Source organism: Haliotis asinina, chromosome 7, assembly GCF_037392515.1.
Source record: "Haliotis asinina isolate JCU_RB_2024 chromosome 7, JCU_Hal_asi_v2, whole genome shotgun sequence".
NCBI classification, from domain to species: domain Eukaryota; kingdom Metazoa; phylum Mollusca; class Gastropoda; order Lepetellida; family Haliotidae; genus Haliotis; species Haliotis asinina.
The window spans coordinates 13,980,472-14,004,422 of NC_090286.1; the positions used below are offsets into that span (position 1 = coordinate 13,980,472).

The following is a 23,951-nucleotide window of genomic DNA, read 5'->3' on the forward strand; positions in this document are numbered from 1 at the left end:
TAACACGTCGGAAACTGTCGTTGGACAGCGGTCTTTCCCGATTGTCAAGGAAGGGAAGTAACTCTAAACTTTGTTGTTGTGTGCAACGGAAGTTAGGAGAAAGAAACTTGTTGAAAATGTGCATTTTATTGTAAGTTTCGGGGCTAGAATGTAGGATCGTTTCTGCATATGCGTCTCTATTTATGAAGTGATGTTGTCTCTTTGATGATATCAGCTGTGCGTATTATTCTAAATTATGTATATATCTATGAAAAATAGTTCTACATGTCTGAACGTGAAATCGACGTTTGCTATCTGCACATTTTATCAATTTTGGTGGAAGGTCATGTCACTATGCATATAATTAGCAGATAACGTGAGTTCCGGCTATTAGTTCCATCTGCTTACTTCATTGATAGCTTTCGTCGTGGGAAGTGTGTAACTTCACAAATGTGAATCACGGATTGGCTGGAGCCATACCTACGTGGAGCGCAATGATAGACATAACTGCCGAAACATGGATATAGAACATACATGTGACTGTAAATGGATCTGATTTTATAAACATTTCAGAGTTAGCAAAAGGTTGTGTTTGTAGTATCTGTAGTTTAAACATTACTACTCGAATTAATCACGCCAATAATCTGTAGTAGCCTAATGTAGGAACACCAAACCTGAATTGACAGTCACATATCAGAATATTTACCAGAAGTAATCCCCAAACTATACAGTTTGTTTTGAGGTGGCTTTAGTATTTATGGATTGACTAGCATAAAAAAAATAACATTATTATTGTAATGAAACATCTCTATCAGTTAAATGTACTAGTTATTTTGGGGTAAAGGGGTAGCCTTGTGGTTATGTGGTTGCATGTCAGGCCAAAGATATAGGTCAGATTCCTCACATAGTTGCAGTGTGTGAAGCCTTTCCGAGTGTCCCCATGATATTACTGTAATATTTCTAAAAGCAACCAGAAACCAGCCTTGTGCACTCACTCAAAATGTTTACAAGGGCACAAATATAATCTTAATATTATTTCTCGGATAACCCAAGCTTGATATTGCTTGAAAATGGCTAAAAGCAACATAACACTCACTCATTCACTCACTAGTTATAGTTTGACATCTGATTACAGGGTGAAAAAACATGCATTGCCAGTGAATATACAAATGCACAATAACATGAAAATGCTTTGTTAAAATATCTCAATAAAGTGTTGCCTGCATTTTCATTGGAGACCAGGCATAGGTTGTGTATTGGTGGAGTGGTTTCACTTCATGAGATTTTGCTGGTTAAAGCCTCATTGAATCTCATGTACCATGTTTACCTCAATACTTTTCAGTTATTGTGAAAATATTATCTTATTCTTTTTTTTTATATATAATAACCACTTTTGAAAAGGAAATTTTTGTTGTGTCACATGTTTTCAGTGAGATTTGTTCACTATCGAATGTGTGGTGATATGGCTCATAATAGAGCATACTACAAACAAACTAGCAACAATTTGTCCCCTTCACAATTCCCATATAATTATAAAGTCATTGTGTATGTACTTATATGATGTCATTTCACATAGCGTATTTGATAGCTTCAAATTTTCTTCTGTTCTTGTGCTGCTATATGTGTATTAGACATTAGAAAGCTCACATGTAAGCAATGCATGTCTCAGCTACAATGTAAAATATATGTAGCTCATGTATTCACTGCACTAAACTTGTCTTATCTAAAATATAGATATTCTAAGGTATTTGAAATTGCATTCAAAATGCTTTTTAGTATCTCAACACTGTATTTTTTACAAATTGTATATTTAAATATTTTTTACACACATGCATGCAAACAGCTCAAAATTAATTGAGTTATGATGATTTAGTTTGCAAGTGGTACAGAAATACACAACTTATCATGAGTTCTGCAATATGGATAAAGGCCAGCATTATTGTGCATATCAGTCAGTCACATAACATCTGTTGCAGCTGATTTTAAGAGCTATGTGACACTGAATTAATTAAGAATTTCTTTAATTAAGTCTTTATAAACTGGGTGAACCATATATATCAAACAGACTCACAAAAATCAATGTCAGTGGCATCACCACATCAGTTAGTGGATGTATAGTGCACTTGTCATGCAGGCTACAACATGAGAATATTGATATATCAATTACATATTTGAATATGGTCTTGATGAGTCATGTCTTTACTGTTGCTGTAGTCTTCTCAATCATTTACTGCTGCAGTGTTGTATATACCAGGTCCCATTAACCGATTGTGATTTTTGTAAAATTTAAAATATGCATGTATGTTTTTCATATATGTCATTTATGGGTTCTAATTGTTCTAACAGTTGATATAAAGTCAAATACAAATTAAATTTCCTTTTCAACCACATTGAGGGGCAACTATAAACAGAGTTAGTAATAATGGTTTTGTTACAAAAAAGATGAATGTGAACATAATAAATTGTATATTGATAAGACCCCTGGGATTATTAGTCTTTAGGTATGTCTTGTAAGCAAAGGTTTTGAGCAACCTAATAGCATCTAGGAAAATTGTTCGTAACCATATATTATAATAATGCCATGTTTCTTTATTATTAATAATTGTATTTCCTGCAGTATTTATGTCAAATGAGATTTCTGTTTCTATATGTGAATAATGAGTAGTTTTATGTGAAATGTGACATTTATTGCAGGTTCCAGCACAGTGTTAGGGACTTGTGACGCTGAGATGCACTTTTTGTCATTTGAAATGATGGTATTCGTGCAACACTGACGCAGACTGTGAGAAGTTTCGTTCATGACAAGGATGAGTCGTGCTTCCTCCATCCTTCAGCGGGTCAACTCTCAGCTAAGAGGGGAGAGAGTGCCAATAAAGTCTAAGGAGGAGGATGAGCTCTCAGTAAGTCCGTTGTTACTGAACCATGTCCATTAAAGTGAGGAGTTTGTTCTTGACGCTACAGAAGGGCATATATCTGTCTGTAACTAGTTGATTAGTAAATGAAGATAGCAATAGACCTACAAGTTGTAAACTTATTATTCATTCTTGATGTATTAATGGTGATTAATCAATACACAGTGTATCATCAGGGTGAACAAGTTACTATTTATCCAGTATGTGGAGAGGGCTTATTGAAGTTGGATAACTTGTGCCCAATCCGTTTCTTGATTGAATAAAATATGTTTCCATCCATCCATCCATCCATCCATCCATCCATCCATCCATCCATCCATCCATCCATCCATCCATCCATCCATCCATCCATCCATCCATCCATCCATCCCATAAACAATATTGCAGCCAGGTTGTAGTGGCAAAGTTATCAAACAATGCAACACACATACATGATAGCTTGAAAATAGTAAACATGACACATTTTTAAAAGAATTAATATGTTTTACCCAGAAATTCATCCAACTCCAACTCTTATATGAAAAATGAAAGTAAATAACAAATACAACCATTTATGGCTCAGGGGTGTGATGATGATTTGTGTAGAGAAACATGTGCAATGTGCAATGTGAGTGACCCATCCTCTTTACCATATTTTTAAAGCATAATTTTTTAATACTTTTGCATTCAAAATTGTTGACCCCCAGTACATGTGCACAAAACTGATGACCCCCTATCGCACCAGAACAAAATGATTACCTGATCTGTAAACATTCCCCAAACTATTAATTTATTATAATTAGAAAAAACTAATGTTATTAGAATTTTGACTGCATCATGGAAATTACTCATCACATTCTGGAAAATTGCCGATCGTATCAACTGGTTTGTGAAACGTGTACCACAACATATCATATTGTCAAGTTCGAACACAGGTTAACTGGTATTATGTCCCACCCTTAGTTGTTTGTTGAACAGTGAGTTATTTTGTGCAGTGATGAACTGGGTTACTGACTGCAAACTTTGGACACTTGTGAAACATACAGATAATGAAGGCCTCTGGTGTTCCCTGCCACAGGGTGTGCATTTCAGTCTTGACATCAACATCGTCAATTTCTTTTCATCCAGCCATGGTGTCATTCATCTCAACACTGACAGTCATTATCTACATAGATAATACATACACTTGTTTTATGAAGTAATGTTACTTAATCATCCTCCTTAATCCTAATATGTGAAACAAAAGGAGGTCTGATACCCCAGTGTGCTATTATGTCAGTAGTGCAATGTACATGCCCTGCAGCTGTTGACTGATAGTGGGAGGACAGCTGGAGGTGAAATGGACAACAGCCTGTTGCATTGTCTTCCCATCTGTCTTTGGGCTGTAGGCAAATACATGTCATTACTTTAGTATGAAGTTTATTGATTTAGGGTATCTGTGCTGAGGGGGTGAAAAGACCTCCATAAACAAACCTATTACTGATTCATTTTGACTTGGCATTTAGTTATACTGCCTTTGCTTTCTAATAAGTACAGTGTTAATTGTCAGCTTTTATTTGGCACAAACTTTTCTTGATACAGTTTGTAGGGATGTAATTATTACAGTCCATAAATCACTGTTAGGTGCGACTTGTATGTAAAGTGTTGGGAATAGGAAACCAAATCCACTATCGATTATTGGAGGATGTAGCGAAAGATTATTGATTATAACTGAAATATATACATTTATAATGTTGTTACCGATTTCAAGGGGTTTTCCCCTTTTTTTTCTGATTAATGTGTTTTATAACTATCACTGTCGTGCAATAAAATGCACACTTACAATAATTTGTCACACACTGGAATAGTAATTAAACAATAAATGTGGTTAACATTTTACAATGCACATAGCTTTACGTTGTTGAGTGCATGTTTGTTAGTGAATAGTCATCATATTTAAAGATTAGTTTACTTCATTCAAGTGGGTTATACTCAAACAACAAATTTCTGATTAATCAAAAATATGTTGTTTTCTTAACAATCGATAATTGTAATTATTTCTTCTTTCGGTGACCCGTGAAGGTCCCGGGGTAGAATATTCCTTCAGCAACCCCAGGGTTAGCACTAAACTTAAAATTGCCACTATCCCTCCGGGCTAGTAACCTTCAACTATCACTAGCCCAGGCACAAAACCAGTAGTCCAGAGGAATGAAAGTTATTCACTGAATTGTTAATATCGTGACACTGTCTGCAATTCATCTGACACAAAAGATTGCTTCTCTAGTGATAGGGCTGCTGAAAGAAGGTCATGGGCTCTTGCTTCAATCTTTCTGAGTTCATCAACATCAGGAGCACCTGAAGTCGGTTTTTGATTTGATAATCTACCGAAAATAGCAGGTCCCCAGACAACGGAGGCAGAATGCACATCGAAATGATAGGAATAATTTTAGGAACCAACCTGAATGTCACAATGTCTGAAAACACTTATGGCATTTCAGATGGTCATACATTATTGACAGAATTCGAATTATAAACTTGTAGTATTATTTTAATTTGAAAGACACGATTATCGAACTCATGGATCGGCAATGTGTCCACATCAAAGTTGTCAAAAAAAACAAACAAAAAACAAAAAAAAACCCTGAAGCAACACTGTTTGACGGAAATAAATAAGCAAACTAAATAAACAAACGAATAAAATAAACAACAGTACTCATGAAGGTTGTCAAACGTACCATGCCGTACCATGTTTTCGGGATATTTCTTTACCCCGTAATTTCTTGCGTACAGCGACATGACAGTGCCACCTGTAAACACCGTCTCGTGTGCAGAAGCTTCCGTCGCAGTCGGAACACAAAATGTTTGAAATATTCAGATTTCACGGACGTTGTGGCCTAATTTCTGTCAAAGGACTAAAAATCTACCATAGAACATAATGCACTTTGAAAACCTTCGTAAATGAGATCATAACTTTTGAAATTACGCTCGCAACTTGTCAAGCGGACCATCGTCTGCTCAAGTGAAAAGCCAAACAAATATCATGTGACTCGAATGGAATGTTGCCGACGTAGTAAAAAAACCACATTGTTCAAACACCGAATTGGTCATTTCTTACATATATTTTTTTTCGTTCAGCAGAATTCACACCAGACATGTGACCTCTGGGTTCATTTAAAATGCTACTGCGATGATACTATACCGCACAGACATGACACGTTTTATTGTCCCTGCAGACAAGAAGAACGAATGTGCAAATGATTGAATAACTTACCTGTAAATATGTTTTTACAAAAAAATAATAAAATAATAAAAAACAAAATTACCAGTTTGCTTGGCTTTTGATTAAAATGATACGCTGTATTTGTTGATTTCCGTGGAGAAGAATGGATCACATGCGCTTGGAACCATACAAGGGTGTTACCCCGCTCAACAACGAGTAACCCGAAAACATGGTACGTCACTTCTAGCACTCGTGCTTGCGAACAAGACACATAATCATGTTGCATTGGAAACCAGCGGACGACAGAAGAATTCTAAGAATAAATTTATGAAAGGCGAGGTGATATTTATTTACGGAATTACAGTTTTGATAATCTACTGATACGCAGTAATATTCATGATCATATTTAGTGCTATTACCCCGAGAACACGTTACACCATAGTATATCAAGTTGCTGTTTAATACTTTTTATGCAATTGCGTAAATATTTAGTGAAAGTCATGTGACATCTCGAACTTCACTCTCAGACGACGATGTCTAATGCTAAAATATGTGCACGAAGCATTTTTATTGCAGATAACTTATGCACGATGCGGCCACTAAGTTCCATAATTTACGTATAGGTGGCAAGGTTTCGTTTAAAACATTCTAACTGGCATGAGTTTACCTAAAACTTGCGTCTAAATCTACAAGCTTTCAAGTTTTAGGTCACTTGCATGATTTGGACCAATCACCATCTTTATAGCAGGCAGGCAGAAATGCTTCATTAGAAACCAATAATGATCCAATTATTTATACTCCATCTGGGCCAGTAGTAAAGAACTGAACATGTGGAAATGTATTTATAACTGAATTTGCCAGACGTTATGAGAGGCGTGTGCGAGGCTGTGATTTGTCAGATAGTTATTCTCTATCAGGGCCAGCTGTAAAGAACTGAAGAAATGGAAACTCTTTCCAACCTATACCTTGTGGTAAAGTGGAGGAGCGATAACATGATTTGAAAGAAGTGACACGATGTATATGTTAACTTTTGAGTTTTGCAATGATAGAGATTCATTAGTCTGGTGATTTGAGTAGAAAATGCATGATCTCAATTCCAGTACCTGATGAATTATAGTAACCACTGAAAAAACCCAAGTAGTCCACCGGACTAGTGCAGTTATATTTCCATTCGCCCGACAAAACATTTATTCGCCACGGGCGTGCGGGCGAGCGTAAAGATCGAACCCTGAACCCATGCTTGCCATAAAAGGCGACTATGCTTGTTGTAAGAGGCGACTAAAGGGATTGGGTGGTCAGACTCACTGACTTGGTTGACACGTGTCATTGGTTCCCAGTTGCTCAGATCGATGCTCATGTTGCGATTCTTTAAAGGCATTTAGAAGTTTGCGTGGTAATACAGGACACATTTTATGGATAGCAACTTCTTGAGTTTATTTTCACGACGTTTTGGGGCTTAACCTAGCTCCCTCATCAGGTTGAGCTGAACTGATGAGGGGGCTAGGATAAGGCCCGAAACATCGTGAAAATAAACTCAAGAAGTTGCTATCCATAAAATTTGTCCTGTATGATGCTCATGTTGTTGATCACTGGATTGTCTGATCCAGACTCGCTTATTTACAGACTGCTGCCATATAGCTGGAATATTGCTGAGTGTGGCGTAAAAGTAAATTCACCCTCACTCTTCTTGCGGTCAGTATTTCATTATATTTGATACTGGGAACACCAGTAGTGATGTCCATGAGTAACGTGTAGGATTGTTCAGGTGTGAGTAGGTGACATCAGTGTCTCTCTGACCTACTGGTAGATAGATTTGAAAGTATAATAAAATCATGTAGACTATATAACAGACAGTCATGTAGATGAACTGGATTTTCTCACACACTGTAGTGAATATGTTACAGAGATGAAACATACTGAAATATGGTTTATCTACAGCAGATATTCACAGTATGTGTGTACACCCATGTGTCATGTGTATTATTGGCCAAGGAATTGCTATGTACAAATGTATGTATACACAGGTTAAGGCCCTACACATAAGAATTAATCACCCAAATTTTCAAATTGATATAATGTACACATTCTTTGCCTCGTTATCTCTCTTACGTCTTTGTATTGATATCCATCAGAAAACATTCATAATAGTACATTACACAATAGTCATAATGACCTCAATAAACGCATGATAAATATGTGGACCTCGCCTTCAAAATGTCTTGCTCGCGTCCCAAGTACACTGTCGTCAGGCTCCCCATTGTTCTCAGTGCCCTTGGTTTGGTACCTCTGATCTCTTGGCACAAATCAGGAGAGTTCCTAGATTCTCCACCGGGAGCACAGCCCTTCTGACAATGTGGGTAATGCAGAAGGCTGCAGTGCTGGGTAGCCTTCATATTCTCTTGAAAGTTCTCGGTGGGTTTGGCTAGGCAGTGTTTCCTGGGAGAAGTCCCATTTGCTGTCTGGGCTGCTTGCAGAGGGGGTGAGGGCCCTAGGCTGATGATGAGCTTTACCAGTCTGATTCTGCCAGGATCACCCCAGGCCCTCTCTACTGCAGTTCTATCTTAACCTGTAAATTAGAAACTCAACTATTGCTGGACAACCCGACAAGCAGTCTGCCAGTGTTAGGCACTGTCATCATGTTGATAATCTCAGTATATCTTCATTTTAGACTGGTAATATGTTCTGAAAGCTTTCACACCATATTTTATATTGTAGTCTCTGAGAAGGCCGAGTACAGGTCCTAGTAGTTTCAGAGTAAGATGTAGGATACTTCAACAAATGACTGTTTGTGAAATGAACATGTCAGTATGATGACAGGTGTTGCAGATTGTCATGCCAATCATGTAACACAATGACTTTAGAAAATCTGTCTTTGATTGATTATAATGTATCAGAGTCCAACATGGCACAGCTAAGGCAAACACAAAAGGCTGTACATTCCGTGTAACCAGGATAAAGGAATTATAGCCCATATTCTGATACACTTGTCCATGTTGTGCTGGTTATCTTGGTCACAGTTCTGGTTATTGTCTGACAGTTCACTCAACAATGTAACATGGGACACAGGTGTCTGTGTAATATTTTGTTCATTATATTTACATGAGAATTCATTTGTGTGAATTCAGATATTTTTCCAAGAAACGTTTGGGGAAGTACTAGGTAATGAGCCACGCATAACTGGCTCTAGTGATTTAAACATGTCACTTTTATCTGCAAACTCACTTTGTTTTCTAGTTGTTAGTTTATTTGTTCTCCAATTTATTTTAATATGTCAGTTAATGATAAGATACTGTCGATGCTTTTTGTTTTTGTATGTGCATCCAAATGTGGTCCCAAACCGCCATCATAAACATGATCAAATAGAACTGTTTTATTTTTATGTACTGATCTCGATGTGTGATCAGTTTGATCATCTTCCTGGAGACATGAAATGATATAACTAACTAACTAACTATTACAGTAATATATAACATATTTGCGCTTTACATATTTATGTGTCAAATGCATGGTATTGGTGCATATCAAACCATTCAAACAGAGAGCAAAGTCTTCCCCAGAAGTACATACACAATCATGTACCCAAAATCATGTACTGTCCAGGAATGTTCAAAGGCTTGTGTTTTTTATAAGCAATTTGACATACAACCTTATGAACCCTGACCTTCAGTGACAAAGCATGATGGTCATGTGTTAGCTGGCTAATCATGGAGCCACTGTGACCTGATGATGTGAAACATTGCTTATACTGTCAGCCTCAGGTTTGCTTGTTAGAAAGTTGGTTGACCACAGGTTTTTTTTATTTATATATATGATAGAAAATTGCTGATTGCAGCATATGAGAATGTTCCGGCATTGTATGAAAACACTGAAATTAGGCAAGTCTGAAAAAGGCTAGATTTCTGATGGATGGTCTTAATTTACAGCTTGCCAACCCGATGGTCTGGTAAAACTTTTAGATCTTCCATACATCTGAGTAAATACACCATATCCTGATGTCTGATCAGGTTAAATCCATTTTAGGCAGGTAACAGGTAGGCAGGAGATGTCTGGTTGTGGTTTGGCTTTGTTTCAGACTCTGCTACCTGTTCCAGCAATATGAAGTCTCACTCACCAATTATCATTGGGTTTACTACTCATAACTAAGCATATTTTTAACTTACCTTACCATAGGTCTTATGCATGTTACCTCAAGCTTCACTAGAAGAAATCAGACAGTCGTTGATTCGCCATTCCCTAGATGGCTACCTCATGTAATCTACGAATGTAGTCACGGAAGTGACATGATCTCCCCACTCGCGCAAGCGCGAACAATCCAAAAATCACTTTTACTTCTAGCGTTCGTCTGTTCGGACGTTTTTGGTTTTGGTTACTTTGTGGTTCAATAAAGTTGTTTCCTCACGGGTAGGTATGGTTTGTATCCCTTAGGTGTGCGTGTTAAGGTAAGTTATCTTTTAAATGCACTTACTTTGCTACCTCGTGTTGTTTTTTCTCTCACTTCGGGGTGGGTTCGCCCGCGTCGTGTGTGAGTGCGGCATGGCGTCCGTGGGGGTATTATATCTTGCTGGTTTTCTCCCTCCATGTGGTTTTCCATGTCGATTAGTATTTTTGCCAGGTTTCACTGCATTTATATGTTTTTTCGTGCCACGTTGCGATGTACGCAGGCAACCTTGCGCGAGTGGGGAGATCACGTCACTTCCGTGACTACATTCGTAGATTACATGAGGTAGCCATCTAGGGAACTAGCCATCAACGACTGTCTGATTTCTTCTAGTGAAGCTTGAGGTAATATGCATAAGACCTATGGTAAGGTAAGTATTTAAATATCTAAAATATTTAGATTTTAATAAGTTTTCACTTTTCTTCCAGACCTACCTGAGCACTTTGGCACAGAAAACTGGACAGGCTAGTAAGTCAGTGAACTTTGAGGACTTTGGTGAAAACATTTCAATATCCAGTGAAAGTAACTTACAAAAGACACCTAGAGGTCGTACTGGAACCCCACCTTTAGGACAAGCTGCCAGTCGATTCTTGAAGAAAAAGAAACCAGATACAGACGAAGTTGACCAATCAAATGTCACAACACCTAACATGTCTCCGCGGGGTCCAAGACGTTCATATCGACCAGCGACATCGGTCCCAAACGCATCACCTCAGAAATCGACCCCCCTTGCCAAGGCTAAAGCAATAACTAACAAGATCAATGACAGGGCCGTTGTCAGCAATAAAAGAGGGACATATTTTGAAACTGACACTGATGACAGCGTGAGTCTTGCTAATTACATGCAATATGCATCTGCTGATCAACTGAAATCGGCATCAGAAAAGAGTGTTGGGAGAGATGGAAATAGATTTTTGAAGAAAACAAAAGCAGAAAAGCCGTTTGAAGAAGGTGAAAATGTATACATGGAAAAAATTGAGGCACCTCGTCCATCTTCCCCAGCCAAGGGACAGAGACGACCATTTGCAGATAGAGGTATGTATTGGGTTTCTGATGTCTCAATAATAAGACAGATTGTGTCCATTAACTTCGGGGAACCAACTGCAAACCTGATGCAGGTGAATTATTGCACGATGATCATGCATCAATTTGCTGAAAAGAATGTGCAAATATCATGCATGTGAACAGCTGTGTTTAGTGTAGGGTTTTGGTAAGAATGCGCCAATATTACTGATTTTCATCTTTTACTAAACTCATGACAATAATCTTTTCAATTTTTTTAATCTGTTTCATAATGCATCAGTTAATGTGTAATCAGTACCTATTAACAGTATGGAATATTTTGCAAAGTTTTAGTTCAGAACAGTTGCCTGAAGTAATTGGTTATATTTATAGGGCCCTCTCCCATTTTTGCGGGTTTCCTATTCTCACGGTAAACACATTTTCTGCTGAGATCACTGATGCTTGATACTTAATGGTTGTTTACATCATTTACCAGTAACTAGGAAGCGGCCTAAGTCTGTGAATTATCAAAATTTTGCAATGTAACAAATATTCGTGAGTTTTAACCAACCTGGAAAAATCTTAACTTTTCCCCGCCCTTTCCAATTAGATTCCCCTTACTTACCCCTAATAATGTTCCTTTCTCGTTATGCCACGAGAATGGGAGATGCCTCGAAAAGTCAGCGGTGGACGACCATATATTTCATCAAGCTCAAGTGTGATAATACACCTGATGGATCAAGCAGTTGATAGATGCAGATGTTACAGGGGGAATCTCATTTACAAACAACAAGCATACATACGAAAAGAACTGTTTGTATTATTTTTTCAGCCGATATCTGTAAGGACTACGAGAATAGGAGACGCCAGTATACAATAGTCGAAACTTTTGATGGGAAGTATATATATATACTAGATATTATGATCATCAAAATGTACTTTCTGTGCTCAGCAATCATTTGCCCAATCTTACATTTTATGTAAATATACATCAGTGTTAATGTAGATTTGCACTACCTCCATCAGGCACAATTGCTGCACAGTGGTCTTGTACATAACATAAACAGGGTGCTTATGCTAAAATGCAGCTCTATATTTAGTTACAAATAATTATGAGTGATAGGATAGACATGTTATTGGGCCAGAAAGTCAAACTTGCTCTGTGTTTTTCTGTATGTGTGACTAAGTCTGTGTATATGATTTTATTGGCATGTCATTATGAGCTATGATAAACTTAATACTGATGGTCCTGTGAGGGAGGTTGTTGGATTAATGAGGTTTGTACTAAGAGTTTTTTTCTGTGCATAGGGTCGGGGTGTTGGTCTTACTTTAGCACAGTGGGTGTTTGCCCTGTGCACGTATTAATGGTGACATTTGTGATCTATTCTCAAGTACACGGGCATGAAACTATATGTATACTAATAAGAATAATTTGCAGCTGTCTGATATTTATTTTATTGACTGTAAACATGTTTTGTAGATACCTCCAAACCTACTGGAACAGCTGGTAAGTGGGGATGAGACTGACACTGAAATGGACAGCTTTGCTCATTTCTTTGCATTTAGTTTACAATTAGAAAAAGTTTGTCCTTAGTCTCTCTGGAAATGTCTCATAAATTTGTTTCTTTCTATCCTGAAAATGCTTCTCTCATATATTGCTTGTGGTCCATGATATTGATCCTATGTGATGTTCCTATGTTATCTGTCACACTCATCAATCATGTCACAGCTTGTTAGTATCAAGGAGACTGTGTCAAATGTTTGACAGTCATTTCCAAATAGCAACAATACTTTAGTATTACCATCCTATTTGCTAACTGTCAACTCAGATCAATCTGCTGATCTCATACAGAAAATATAGTTTGGTTCTGCATCAGCTGTTTTGACTCTATTCCTGGTTAGTGTATGGAAATGACTAATATACTTTTGATACAGCCCCTTCTTGTATGGGCAATGTAGATTCCTCTTGCTTGCAATGTATTTCTGACTTGAATGTCTCAGATCTTCTCTGGCTTCATGGCATGATTATATATCTTTGCTGATTGTCTAGTACTCTACCATGTAGATATCCTGCCTGCGGCTTACAGCACACTCGCTCTAGTTCTTTAATCTCTTTGCTTTATTGTAGTACAGTATTGCATGATAAATATATATTTATAGGCTGCATGACGTGTGACATGAAATCTTAACTACAGTCATGTAATTAATCAAGTGTTCTTCAAGGCCTTTTAGTATTATATATGAGTAGTCTACATACTTTTATCACATGGCAAATTAACCATAATCATTAAAATATTGGTTTTATCTGGCTTCTTTTGAGTGCTATATCCATTTTTTAAAGTTAACTATCATCACAATTTTTTTATGTTCTTTAAGATATTTTGACTCACTGACTTAGTTGACACATGTCATTGTATCCAAATTATCTACATGTTCATGCTGTTGATCACTGGATCGGGTCCAGACTCAATTATTCACAGACCATATAGCTGAAATACAGTCGAGTCTTGTTGATCTGACCTCCATTTATCTGACAGTCGGCTTTATCCAACACTTTTGTTGGTAACAAATTAAATAAATGTTATTTAGTCTCATTTATTTAGTCCAACATCCATGTTAATGCAACAATTTGCAGTGCAACAGATGATGTCGGATTTACAAGACTTGATGGTATTGCAGATTGCAGACTCACTCACTCTTACCATGGGAACTTTTCTTTTCTGAAAGAATCATTGTGATGTTTGATACTCAGTACATATGTCTGTGACTCACTATATTACATGTTTTACTTTACTGTCATAATTGTCACAACTTGAGCCATCATGTGCCATGCCTACTGTTGTGTCTGCTGGCAATACGAAAGCAGTAACGGTCAACATGTAATCTCAACCATCAGTAATATATTACTGCAGAATACGTTCTGTCAGGATGTCAATCCTTAAATAGCTACTTTTAGTACATTATGTGTGAAGCTCATTTCTGGTGTCCACAGCCATCATGTTGCTGGAATGTTGCTAAAAGCAGGGTAAAAGTAATCTCACTTCAAGGCACGTGGTTACTCTCCTACTGCTTCTACAACTGATAATGTGATCATGATAACATACCAGACAGATTTGGCTGTGATACAGTGTCTTCTGGTGAAGGCTTCCATATGAGACCCGTGAAGGTCTGGGGTAGAATAGGCCTTCAGCAACCCATGCTTGTCATAAAAGGTGACTTTGCGTGTTGTAAGAGGCGACTAACGGGATCAGGTGGTCAGGCTCGCTGACTTGGTTGATACATGTCATCGGTTCCCAATTGTGCAGATCGATGCTCATGTTGTGGATTATCACTGGATTGTCTGGTCCAGACTCTATTATTTACAGACCACCGCCATATAGCTGGAATATTGCTGAGTGCGGCATAAAAATAAACTCTCACTCACTCACTCACTCACTTCCATATGATATTTTTACAAATTGTACTGTAACCAAGTATGCATGGAGAGGGAAAGCTATCTGATTGCAATGATGAGTGACATATTATCCTTGTAACATGATGAGACGTCACTGTGGAGCTAGATTGTGTCACTGATATCCAACCATGCCATCATGGCTGAATTGTATTCAAAGATTCATATCTACGACCCCAAGATACTTGTTCACTTAATTCAGTAGGTTTAAATGGTGGTTCATAAATTATGTTACTCTACATCGACAAAGGGTACCTTGTTTTGTTGTCAAAATGATATTACTGACAGTGGTAACTTAAGATTCACTCATTATGATGTGTTGAACACATGTACCATGTTGAACCACCTATATGTTATAGACTGGATCTGGGGTAGTGGGTCAGCCTAGTGGTTAAAGTGTCCGCTCTTCACCTGGGTTCGATTCCCCACATGGGTACAATATGTGATGTGTCATCCTGCTGTGATATTGCTGGAATGTTGCTGAGAGCAGTGTAAAACCATACCCATGCATTGTAGACTGGATTTTTATAAGATCTCAACTCATTGCCTGAGTGGATCTTATCACTGACAAGTTATAAGAGGCATCAAATTTCATCTGTTGTTTTTTTGTCTGAACTTCAGTACCTCTTGAACATTACATTGTCAAGCATATGAGGTTCTTGATGGGTTGACTGACTGCCCCAAACAGCTCACCCACAGAATTAAAGCCAAGGATCTGCCATTTTATTGTAAAATATTTTTGGAAACAATGAAAAAATACTGCTTATCATGAAAAATACTGTTTATACTGCCCAACAGGGAATTAAAGCTGCCATGCACACTGAAAAGCTACATGTTTTTGTATTGCCTGGAGAAGGTGTTATGTAACTTCAGAAAACAAATTGCATGAAAAAGACATAGGGTTTTACTAAAAATGATAATGAATTGGACTTCGCAACCCATGATTGTTGTATGTGGCGATTATTGGGATCAGGTGGTTAGTCTCACTGACTTGGTTGACACCTGTCACTGTTTCCAAAATATGTAGATTGACACAATCATGCTGTCCATCACTGGGTTGTCTGATACAGACTTGATTATATACAGGTTGCGTTCATATAGTTGGAATGTTACAGGGTACACCATTCAGCATCAGTCAAAACTGTGAATAAAATTATTTGTAATTTGTAATGTTATTATCATGCAATGCTATTTGATGTTAAGCTTGAATGTTAGATGGGACGTAACACTAAACACAATGCACTGAATGAACTTAGAAAGGGAGAAGGCTGCACATTATAATGCTTGTAGTTTTACATGTAAAGATTTGGATCCTTGCCATTGCACTAACAACATGAAAGGGGGATAATTAAATGCGCTACAGGTTCAAATACTGCAACAGAAGAGATAACTTACACCAAGAAACCCCGTCAGTGTCAAACACAGCATCAAGAGTTTTTTTCACTCTGACTGTGACATGTAATGAGGGAGGTGTTTGGTAGCCAGACAGGCAGCCCAGGTGAATGTCAGATAGCTAGTATACTGTGACCAATAGGAAGTATCTGTTTGGCCCAAAAGCCTACCAATGAAGTGCAGCACTCAAAATCTAATTAATAAAAATACTTACTCAGTAATACGCATATTACAACCAGGTGTTTGAGGAGCACTGAGTTTGTCTGATGTTTTGACTATGATCAGTGGTTCATTAAGACTTTAATGTTTAAAGTTAGATTGCAAGTCATTGTCTGCTTTTGAGCCAAACACAGACTGTACATGTGCTAATTGTCTAAATTTGTATCTTTAAACTTAAAATAACATTAAAATGTAAATTGTAAATCAGATGCAGGGGTAATATTACAAGGGAAGTAACTCTCAACATATGCTTATCATTTCATGAGTGTCAAATCAATGACGTGTATGTAGGGGGAGAGGTGGGGTGGGGAGCCAAAATGTTGTTGATTTTGCATTTTTAACGGAAAAGTGTGAATACAGGAATTAAATTGATAATAATTAGTTTTAGTAGGTGCATTTGCTTATACTGGCAATAATGTAGTCAGTAAGTTTTCATTTTTCTGACACAAGAATTTATAAAGTAATAAGGAAATATAATAGGTCTATGGAAGATTTTGCATAAGATTTATAGTTGGTAGTTGTATCAGTCATTTTGTGTGAACTTTTTAACACTTTTAGGATAAGGCCTTCTGTTTGTAAGTGTGTCTGTATTAATGAATCAAGTTTGTGGACGAGTTGGAAAGAGAGAAAGTTTCAGTTAGGAATTAGCAATTTGTTTGAAACAAAACAAAAAATATCATTTTCTGTGTTGTAAATAGTTATAGTGATGCGGAACTGACAAACAAGTCCTATGGGGGAACTATGGTAACATTGTCCTGTATGTTGTGCCTTCAGTTCCGGAGTATGCCAACAAGGGCCAGGTAAAGTATCAAGGCAACTTCCATCTGACCTCTGAGGAGGAGAGTATGGCAGACTTTATCAACAGACTCTCCTCCGCTGATGATGCCAAGAGGAAGAAGAAAACAAAGAGGGTAGGTACTACAGCTGTCAGGTAGCAAGTCATTGGCACTGAAATCTTACCATACTAGGGCTCTTAGAATAAAATTACCATCACAGGGCTCCCGATGGTTTTGAAGAGGACGTACATAATTTATGGCTAGGAGGTTGGTAGAGATGATATTTATGAAGAAACATGTCAAATGTGAGTAAGTCCTGCCCTAAAATTCATCTACAAAATAACTGACACTTCCCCCTACATACATACACCCTGTACAAAATAAGTCCCGACAACCTTTGTTGTTAAGAAAATTGGTGAGCCGCTGTACCACCTTAAAAAAAATAGGTGAACTCCCCTTAAAATCATCATCACCACATATCCATATAGTCATGAAATATGAATGGTCTCTGAGATTCCATTATATAACAGATGTAATCAAACTTTCTGTGTTGTCATTGTGTCCTGCGATCTCGCTGATTTTACAAAAACACTAGTCCTCCCTATAGCTAAAGACAATATGTTCATTAATAAGTGATGATTTTCATGCCGAGATCTGCTCAGTGTTCATCATGTCTGCTTTCAGCAGTCCAGAGGTCATGACCTCCCCTCCTCCGACCTTTCCCTCATGAGAACACCATCTCCTCCAACACAGACTCCTCGGAGGGTTCCGTCACCTATCTATGGACGCCGACTGTCAAGGTCACCATCCCAGGACTCTGATAATGTGGACTCCATCCACAGTGAAGTGGCTGACACCCAGGAGACGGAGAGCTCTGGCAACATATTCAACAGTAGGACCTCAGTATCCTCACATCTGAAAACAGTGCACACCAGTGACACTTTCACATGTCACAAGTTAATAGATGAAAGTAGCAATATTTCTTCAGTGTGCATTCTGATGAATTTTTAATTGTTTGATTTGATAACAAGTGACAATGAACCCAAATGGTGTGACTTCAGTGTTGTATTCTGTAAAGTCGATACTACTTGTTTTTCATTCCAGCTGTCAACTTAATGGATTTGGATTCTTTAGAACCTCTTGCCCTGTCACCTGAGCCATCAGAAAAGAAGAAGGAGAAGAAGAAATCATCGAAAAAGAAATCTGAATTAAAGGAATCAAAATCCAAAACAAAACAAAAATCTAAAGAGTCTTCAAGTGTTTTCAAAGCATCTGTGAAAGAAAACATATTCAAGGCAAAGGGTCCTTCCAAAAAGTCTAAAGAGCCACCACACAAAACTGACTCTGTTTTTAACAATCTAGGACTTCATACTGTTGATGAACTTCTAGGTGTGTCGGAAGCTAAGGAGGAGAGTATAGCTTCGGAAGTTTCAGAAATAGTGACAGAAAAGTCAGATATTTTTGCTGCTCGGAAGAGAAAAGATTCCATGTCCTCAATTGCAACCGAGATTGGTGTGGATACTCCCCAGCATCAGATGTACTCTGAGGACTTTGATGAGGACAGTATATCTGAGAGAATTGGACAGGATAGTGTCCAGGGTGGGAAGCAAGTCCGATGGACCGTGGAATCCGAAGTGAAGACGGAGTACAGTGATGAGAACACTCAGGCAGACTATGATGACGACTTTGAGACAGATTCAAGAGGAAGAAGCTACACTGACCGAACATATCAGAGTGACAGTGAGGGTTACACATCAGACACAGAGACATACACACACAGGTAGGAGATATCGGTAATAGTCTGGACAAGCTTACAGTGCTGTATGCAGTGATAGTGCCTGGTAGACAGTATGTCAGAGTGACAGTGTCTGGTAGACAGTATAGTAGAGTGACGGTGTCTTTAGGTCATTATGGTAGAGTGACAGTGTCTGTAGGTCATTATGATAGAGTGACAGTGTCTGTTGGTCAGTATGGTAGAGTGACAGTGTCTGGTAGACAGTATGGTAGTGAAGTGTCTGTTGGTGAGTATGGTAGAGTGACAGTGTCTGTTGGTCAGTGTGGTAGAGTGACAGTGTCTGTTGGTCAGTATGGTAGAGTGACAGTGTCTGTTGGTCAGTGTGGTAGAGTGACAGTGTCTGTTGGTCAGTATGGAACAGTGCCAGTGTCTGTTGATCAGTATGGTAGAGTGACAGTGTCTGTTGGTCAGTATGGTAGAGTGACAGTGTCTGTTGGTCAGTATGGTAGAGTGACAGTGTCTTTTGGTCAGTATGGTAGAGTGGCGATGTCTGTTGGTTAGTATGGTAGAGTGACAGTGTCTGTTGGTCAGTATGGTAGTGAAGTGTCTGTTGGTCAGTATGGTAGAGTGACAGTGTCTGTTGGTCAGTATGGTAGAGTGACAGTGTCTGGTAGATAGCATCGTAAAGTGATAGTGTCTGGTAGACTGTATGGTAGAGTGATAGTGTCTGGTAGAGTGTGTGGCTGAGTGAAAGTGTCTGGTAGACACTATGGTAGAGTGACAGTGTCTGGTAGACTGTATGGTTGAGAGTTGACAGCAGTGGAAGTATGGGACAGAAGTCATACACTAGATTATCACAGGTGGGATGGTGGGATAGATTAATGGTTAAGGCGTTTGCTCATGATGCTGAAAACCCAGGTTCAATTCCCAACATGGGTACAACATGTGAAACCCATTTCTGGTGGCCTCAGCCATGATGTTGCTAAAATATTTCTAAAAGCAGTGTAAAACCATATTCACTCTCTAACTACATCATCACATGGAATATGTAAGCTATTTTAGGCGTATGTGTTGCCACACCACATGTATTACAACTAGTCCCCTTCATTCACGACCCTTGAAGGTCCGGGGTAGAATAGGTCTTCAGCGACCCATGCTTGCCATAAAAGGTGCTAGTTGTAAGAGGTGGCTAACAGGAACAGGTGGTCAGACTCGCTGACTTGGTTGACATATGTCATCGGTTCCCAGTTGTGTAGTTTGATGCTCATGCTGTTGATCACCGGATTGTCTGGTCCAGACTCGATTATTTACAGACCACCGCCATATAGCTGGAATATTGCTGAGTGTGGCGTAAAACTAAATTCACTCAGCAGCATGTAACCATCCTGTTCCAGCTACACAGATTCAAGACAAGACATGCCTCCTCCAAAATCCAGAAAGGAGACAAAGAGTGTGGAGATTCAAACATCGACAGACCCTGGTCTGAACTATCGCTGGAACCTGATGTCAAGCGGCCTGGCTATATCTGGCCCCAGCCTTGGACTAGGCTTTGTGGACCCCACTCCTATAGCCTCTCATGTAGTCAGTGCAGATGCTCTAGAAGGTGGGTGACTCTAATGGATAGTCAGTATGGTCACAGATATACTTACATATGTTGGTCTGGGTGCTGTTGCACGAAGCGATCTTAGACCTTAGGTGTGCATACCTTAACTTCAAGCCATGAAATCATACAGTCCCCCAACACACATCTGTATGTTCCTGTAGCCATGACATCATACAGCCCCTGTATGACACATCTGTATGTCTCAGTAGCCATGATATTGTACAGTTCCTGTATGAGATGTCTGTATGTCCCTGTAGCCATGACATCATATTGTCCCTACAGGACACATCTGTATGTCCTTGTAGTCATAACATTGAACAGTCCCTGTATGACACATCTGTATGCTCCTGTAGCCATGACATCATACAGCCCCTGTATGCTGGCCCTCCATGACCTGATGAAGCAGCAACTGGTACTGACACAGAACTTCCTGGAGACCCAGAGACAGATGTACGAATCAAGCACCTCTGTGTTGAAGGACAGCTACAAGTACACTACACTGGAGGACACCCAGGAGGTCAGTACAGGAAGGGGATATAGTTCTACTCCTGTGTCAGCAATACTCCAGCTGAAACTATCAGCTGACCATCAGTAAAGATCCATATTACTGGTCTCATGCTGTAAAGATTAGGATTCTGATCCACAAACTATTTATGGTAATTACAAGCTATCACAACAGTTTGTCATTGGCTTGCAAATATTATAGTTCTTCAATTGTTGGTGAATAAGGATCCTAGATCTGATTACTGATAACTAAGAACAGAACATGCAGCCGTGATTGTCTCTTAATTGTTGAACTTTTACAAGTTATTAAACATTTATAGCTATTTCTGTAGGAGCTTATCTATCTATCAGTTAGTTTTTCCAAATATGGCCTTGTATTCTGTGTCTGTACCTTGTTTTCTGCAGCAAGGAAATGTGGCTGGTATTGTTCTTGTGTTTTTCAGTACATTCGGAAACACCGTAAACCTCGTCTCTCCTTCAAGAAAGCACTGAAAATGGTGTCAAGAGAAATGAACATGTGAGAAGGCCCAGTGACTGTACACTGATGACCTACCTTCCTCAAGCAGCGGCATGCTGCAGAGTACTTGAATCAGTGGAGTAATCAGTTCGGATGTATACAAACATGCATCATATTTGTGGGACAGTCAGAGTTGTGTCAGAGTTGTTTCCCCTTGAATGCTTCAACAATAAAAAACATACCCAAAAGTAAATACCCCCAAACCTGTCATACTGACATCTTTGGGACATAGAATTTGAATAGTATGGTGCATGGCCAGTAGAACTGGCTAGCTGATGGATAAAACTGTACATTTAGGTTTTCTGATCCTTGAGAGAGTTGGCAGCTGGAGGATTTAGGAACTGTCAGCAGCCATTAGTTTATTCCGAAGCCCCACCTTCTGAATGTCCATTAATCTGGATATATGTTAAAACAAACAATGTCTCAATATCGCCTTACATTTTGGTAATGTTGTTGGATTCCTGTTGTTCTTGATATTGCAAATCACCTGCCCATGATTTTCATTAACATAATAAATGGTTGACCTATGGGAAAGATAGGTAACTTTGATTGCCTAGAAACCAAGTCAATTGCCACATTTATTGCTCTTGAAGACATCCTTTCAGTTAAAATATTTTTTAGGCCTTTCTTTTGTGGGTAAGCCAGTACTTTTAATATCATTTCTTAGGATCTGAGTCATAATCAATGGGACTGGCAGCTATTTACGTTATATTGTAACACTGAGGCTTGTTTGTAGTTTGCATTCTGATTAGTATGTTACACCCAGTACCATAATGAAATTGTTAAGTGGAAGGCAAGGGTGGGTAAACCAAGGAAGCACAGGATCCAGGTGTCACTTAACCAGACTGCTAGCCCTAGAGGTTAACCACATCGTCAAGAATCAGAGACAGCTTCGTCCTTATGTTACAAAGGGGATATTATATGAGTGGCCATATCACACTATGTTAATGACACAAGTGTCTAAATGTTGACATTTCCCGAGCGAGAGCGAGTGATATACTGATATTAAGGCACTAGTGTCATAAACATGGTATGTTATGGGGGGAAAAATATAATTTTCTGTTTATTACCAAAGTTGTAAACTTGAGGAAAAAACCCCAAACCTACTGTTAAGCATGGGTGTCTGCCTGCTGTCGCCACATGTAGAACACAACATCAAAGAGGAACCATGTGGTAACTTCATTGTTCATGACAAAGTGATAGTTTGCCCTGGGGCATTGTAAGAAAGATATGAACCCCAATATGTTCGCCCTCATAATAAATATAGTTCCTGTCCACTGTATGTAGGGGCATCAGATCTGTATAGTTTATTGTGTTCACATGAAGAAAGCCCACCTCAACAGAGATCTCAGAAATGTAATCATGTTTAGGACAACGTGACTGTGGGGCTGATGTGTCCGTCCATAAACTATATTTTGTATCTAATTTATTGTATATATCATGTTAAATTATCCCTATTTCGCTGTATGTTGTAGTAATAAACATATATTAATTGTATTTGTCTTGAATCATGTCATTATTTCAAGGTTTATTGCTAAAAGAATGTCTCCAGTTGACAGGACAACATGGTCAAAGGTGATCGATTAGCAGAGTCATAGACTGGACAAAAAATGTCTCTGGAATCTCCACACGAATATCACTATATCTTGGGAATATGGCAGAAAAATTGTCCTTGATTTGAATGACCTGCATCCTCGATATCTGCATGGTATACGTTCTGATGAATCTACACAATACCCTGGACGCATTTACGACTCGGCCTGAAAATTTTATTACTCCCATTGCGGGATCTGCATTTTCACAGTCGCCAATCGGCTAAGCTTCCGTTACAACTGAACATCCCAGTGTCAAAAAAGATTGCAGTTTCAGCTATGAAGGTTTGTTTGCAGTGCGACTCACATTTGGGGGAAATCGTACAGACACATTGATAGGTCCTAAAATTTAAAAAATATATATGCAAAAACTCCTTTTGCCTTTTTCAGAGAACCTGTGCATGGTTTGTGTTGCCAAGTTTAATCGGTTATGTCATTTAAAAAGCGAAAGTGAGTTATGATTGGTTCACTCAACTTCCCAACTGACTGAATAAAAAACCTGCCAAGGGAGGTAATAAATTTATAGAGCTTAACCGTAGATGCATCCAGGGTATAGTGGAGATTCATCAGAACGTATGAATGACCTGGAGCTTAGGCTATTTGCCTCCTGGCGATACAGGCATGTAAATCAAGGAATTCTCTGTTGTCTCCCC

The 23,951-nt window shown here is 38.6% G+C and overlaps 1 protein-coding gene across 5 annotated transcripts; it reads left to right on the plus strand.

The window, feature by feature from the left end:
* Positions 1-40: 40 nt before the first annotated feature.
* LOC137291016 (uncharacterized protein C19orf44-like) lies at positions 41-23,203 on the plus strand. 5 transcript variants are annotated; one of them, XM_067822258.1, is made up of 10 exons: positions 41-130; positions 2,674-2,879; positions 10,936-11,542; positions 12,990-13,016; positions 17,346-17,482; positions 18,032-18,239; positions 18,452-19,127; positions 20,477-20,685; positions 20,847-21,202; positions 21,633-23,203. In XM_067822258.1, exons 2-10 carry the CDS (start codon positions 2,778-2,780, stop codon positions 21,708-21,710), a joined length of 2,400 nt encoding a protein of 799 aa, XP_067678359.1. In that variant the 5' UTR covers positions 41-130; positions 2,674-2,777; the 3' UTR covers positions 21,711-23,203. The 5 variants fall into 5 exon arrangements, with proteins under 5 accessions (XP_067678359.1, XP_067678362.1, XP_067678363.1 ...); XM_067822261.1 differs by having other exon boundaries at positions 21,039-21,202; XM_067822262.1 differs by having other exon boundaries at positions 45-130; positions 18,035-18,239; positions 21,039-21,202.
* The last annotated feature ends 748 nt before the right edge of the window (positions 23,204-23,951 follow it).